Source organism: Pterocles gutturalis, unplaced genomic scaffold (genome assembly GCF_000699245.1).
Source record: "Pterocles gutturalis isolate BGI_N339 unplaced genomic scaffold, ASM69924v1 scaffold35942, whole genome shotgun sequence".
NCBI lineage: Eukaryota > Metazoa > Chordata > Aves > Pterocliformes > Pteroclidae > Pterocles > Pterocles gutturalis.
The window spans coordinates 15,334-19,905 of NW_010116715.1; the positions used below are offsets into that span (position 1 = coordinate 15,334).

General features: G+C 41.8%; 1 protein-coding gene across 1 annotated transcript in view; it reads left to right on the forward strand.

The window, feature by feature from the left end:
- Positions 1-1,713, forward strand: part of ARHGAP40 (Rho GTPase activating protein 40) — a 14,723-nt gene extending 13,010 nt beyond the window's left edge. Inside the window, exons 13-14 of the mRNA XM_010075589.1 lie at positions 249-304; positions 1,558-1,713. Coding sequence (XP_010073891.1) covers positions 249-304; positions 1,558-1,664 — 163 coding nt within the window. The 3' untranslated portion in view covers positions 1,665-1,713. The remainder of the gene's footprint in view (positions 1-248; positions 305-1,557) is intronic.
- Positions 1,714-4,572: the final 2,859 nt, after the last annotated feature.

The window sequence follows — 4,572 nt, forward strand, 5'->3', positions numbered from 1 at the left end:
GTTTGCACGTCATGTACTTCTCGCTACCAGTGAGGAATACCTGCCTTGTCTTCTTTTCTCCATTTCTGGGTGTCCTTTTCAACATCTGCTCTGTTCAGGAGGATCAGAAAGGTCTCTGTACCATGGACTGTAGTTTGCTTGACCATTGCTGGCCTCTGAACCAGAAGCAGTTTGGAGGAAGAAATGTTACTAAACTACATAACATTTTGCAGAGCTTTGTTAACTTCAGTGTGTTTTTCTTTCTGCAGTAACAACTCAATGGAGTGCACAAACTTGCTCCTGTATGAAGTGGGAGGCAATATTGGTAAGTCTGGGAGGTGACTGAAAAAAAGGATCTTAATATCCTGGGTTTTTATGCTTAACTGATCTTAGGAGGGAGGTAAAAAAGGGATGGGATCTGGAGGGGGCTCTAAAAGTTAAAATACAGATGAACAAGTGTGGGTTCACCTCACCCACAGCAAACAGTACCTGTCACAGCTCTTGTGTTGATAGCTCCCATGTCGTCCAGCCATCACCACAAAGCCTTTATAGTGCAAGCATGAGGCAAGGTTGAAGCCTGGGCTTCCAAAAATATTTAATGCTAGTGGATCTTATTCAGAAGCTGCCTATTACAAAAGGTGGAAACTCAAGAGTCCCAAAGTCTTGAGAACAGAGACATGCAGAACTTTGTCCATCTTAAAACCAAACAAACCTCCCATTCGGTTAAACATACCATGTTAAACTCCCTCTTCCCTCAGTGACAAAGGTTCATGTTTGGGGTTAAATGTAGAAGTTAAGACCATAAACTACACTCATCTAGGCAAAGGGCAACCTCATCCTGTGCCACTACAGGCTTTTAACTGTGTGCTTCTTGTCTGGGCTTTAATTAAGAGCAGTATGCTGGCACATGGCCTCTCTACTAATGCCTGCCAGCTCCAGGTGTGAATTCTGTCTGCCTTCATCGGCTTCCATACAAAAGAACCCAGGATAACTTGGGTAGAAGTTTCTCAAACCATGTAGTTAAACAATTTGATGATGTTCATTAGTTACCAATTTCCATTCGTCAATGGGGTAATGTTATCAAATGGAGAGGAGACTTTAATATGACCGCAGTAGCAGAGTAGGGGTGTCTGAAAATAGAATTGTCGTGCCCTGTTACAGCTGGCTCTGGACACTGTCAGTTACTGGAGTGCTTTGGCTGCCTCTTAGTATTTCTCTTAGTAGCGTCTGTAGAAGAAAAGCTCTGTCACTGGCAACAATTCTCTGGATTTGATCGCTAACATATTTCATTACGGTTTTCAAGTGCTAAAGTTATTGGGTATTAGAGTACCTTTCTGCAAAGGTCAAAGCTTGGGCTTAGTATAGTTTTAAGAAACATATGTTAATTTTCACATAAATAACTAGAACTTTTCCAGATTTGTGGAAACATGTTTGAATGGTTGTGATATTGAAATCTATGTGAACAAATACCAGTTTTTAGGAAAAATAAAGCAAAACAAACTCAAAAAAACAAACCCTAGCAACTGTAGGACTAAGGATATAAGAAATGCTTTTCTTCTGCATGTCTTGTTTTGATAGGCGAACGTTGCCTGGACCCAGACACTTACCTCTTAGACTTGTACCACATCAATCCCCATGCTGAGTGGATAATTAAGCAAAACCCATCTTATCCTCGAATGTTCTAAGGAAAGCACGAGCAGAAGGCATGGAAAACCTATAGAGATGTTCCAGATATTGTCACAGACTGGACAGTGCTCGTGTCTTTGAAGGAAAACCAGCTTTATCTACTACTTCCATGACAGCTGGCTGTGAGAGCACACGAGCCTACATGCTAACAGGGGTGTTGGTAGCAAGCAGCAATTATCATTATGTGGCAGAATTTGCAGGAGGTATGATTACTCTTAAACAAAATAGCCCCCCAAAACAAACCCTGCAAAAAAAATCTACAGTGATTGTGCAGCAAAGATGGAACATAAGAGAAGATACGTCTTGAAGATGGCAGAAGATATCTCTTCCTTCTGGATTTGCTCTTTCTTTTGATCACATCCACATTTTGGAGGAGAGACAGCCAAATGCTGCAGTGGTACTAATGACATCCCTTTGGTGAGATCCACTATGACTGTTGCACATCCCTAGAAGTTGTGATCCTGGGTTTTGCTAATAAGACACTGTTAACATTCTTTGAAGAATGAAAAAGGATGCTTCCCAAAAGGCCAGATGGAATGAGAAGCCAACATCCTGTATTTAATGACTACAGTTAAATACATATATGCAACACAAGAAAATAACTTCCCTTGGAAAAAAGTACAGGATGGATAGCAGCCTTTCAAATGTACTGGTTGATGGAAGAGATGCCTGTCCCATGGCAGCTCTGCTGGTAATGCGAAAACAAACGTGTAGGTTGCCATTGATGACAGTAAAGAATTCATTCATTTTGCTGGATGATCTATATATCAATGGGTAACCTAGGAAATGTTCTGAAGTTAATTCGAGGTTAGTAATCTGACCTGGCCACTTGAACTAAACTGCTTTTTGGAAGACTCTGTCTGGACACATCTGTTTAAAAAACAAAACAAAAACCCCCCAAGATGTGCGGTGGCTGAAAGGAGAGGTCCGTGCCTGTGTCTGGTCACACGGTGGGTGCTGAACTGAGCCTTTACTGCTCTGACTGCACATTTTCATCCCGCTTGGCATGGTGCGGTCGCTGTGGTCTGGAGAGGTGAGGGCAGAGCAGAACGCTTGCACCTTGCATCACTGCTTAATCATCACACGACCTCAGCTCAAATTAGACTGGGCTTGTGGAAGAGGAGTGCAAAAGTATCACTTTCCTTCCCAGTGATGCTGAAATACCTCACGTGAGGGAACCTACTATGCAGTTACAGGCGCTGGAACACGCACCGTTTCTGAAAATCCTGATGTCTTTTTTTTTTTTTTTTATGTACTGTTTTTAAAAACTGTTGGATATTTATTCATGTGGCAGAAGCAAGGCTGCCCTGCAAGTGTGTAGTCAACGTATTTTGTTTGCCAAGTCCTCGCTGCACTAGTGACAACCTCCAGTATTATTTCCTTTGTTTAACTGAGTTTGTTTCCATTGCAGTCTGAACTTTCCCTCCTCTGTTTTTTTTCCCCAGGCTGATGTATAGCTATCCCTATTCATTATCTCCAAGCCCCAGTTTCTATTGTAAGGGCACTTCATTCTGTGGCGTGTCTGTCTGTGTGGTTAGATTCTCCTGGTTGTTAGGATCCTTGAGGAGCAGGTGAGCCATAGTCCGTGTTCTGTCTAACCTGTTGTGAACATGCATGGGTGAGCCTGTCGACTTTTTTTTGTTTCAGATGATGCAGGTGCACTGACTCAAGGGTCAGCTACATAGCTGTCTCTTTTTAAGAATTCAGAATAGAAACTTGCAAAAAACCCCACTTCCCAACCCTGAACCCCAATGTCAAGACTTCTTGAGGTGCCTCTGTTTTATAGGGCTTAAATTGTGCCTAACAGGGCCTGATTCTTGTCCTTGAGGGTGGGTGATTTGTGTCTCTTGAAAGATCAAGCTGCTTTAAAATTGGGCATTAAAAATCGATGGTACCTATTCCCTCATCACTTCTGGAAATCTTTGTTGCAGTGATTGAGCTCAGCAAAGAGCAAATTCCAGAGATGTGATAATCTAAGAAATACCTAACACATAAATATATCTGTGGGAGAGAGAGGAGAACCTGTTTCTTCTCAAAGATGTTTTGTAAGCTAAATTGCATCGCTGCAAAACAGGGATTTTATGAATTGTACTGGCTTACACAGGAGGGGAAAACACTACATCACTGCTTCCTTAAGCAACAGATGAGTGGGTTTCTTTGGACACCAAACAATGTGAATCAGTGCTGTGAAAAACAAAGTTGTTGGGAGGTTCTCATGAGACAAATATCAGTTCTCAAACGTGAAAGGAAATGAAAAAAAAAATTTCTTTCCAGATGATGGATATGCTTTTTTAATTTTTTCTTTCCTATCTTTGTACCAAAAAGTAAGTATGAATTTTCAGTCACTGACGTGCAACCTACTTCTGAATGCTGGCTTTTATTAACTTTTTTTACAAATTTTTAATTCTGTATTTAAAAGTCATTTATTCAATGAAGCAATAAAACTATTGTAAAATCTCTTGGCTCCAGTTTCATTAGTGGCTGAAAATAATTTAGCAGCATAAATAGCATCACATCTGTGAATGTTGTGAGGATCAGCCTCATACCTGAAGAGGGATGTACCTGAGGTCTGAGTGAGCTTGGCAAGTTTCACGTTTCAGCTTCAGAAGTTCCTCTTTGGACAATCCTGTGGGTTAGCTGTGAAAGAACGATCCAGGAAGAAGAAGAAGAAGAAAAGAGGCCAGTGTTGGGTTCAGAAAGCCCAGAGAAAGGTTTGGAGCTGGTGGCTTGAGAGCGGGCTGAGAGTCTGTCAGCACCAAGGATTAGTGACTTCTGAAGGAAGGAGAGCTGTTGGTGAAGAGTAAAGCCTAAGGGTGGACTGAAATCTTCACCAGGTCCACAAGAAGTCCGTGAGATGTCAATATCCCACAAGAAGTCCCCTTCCCACCTCCTCATCCCCTCTCAGCT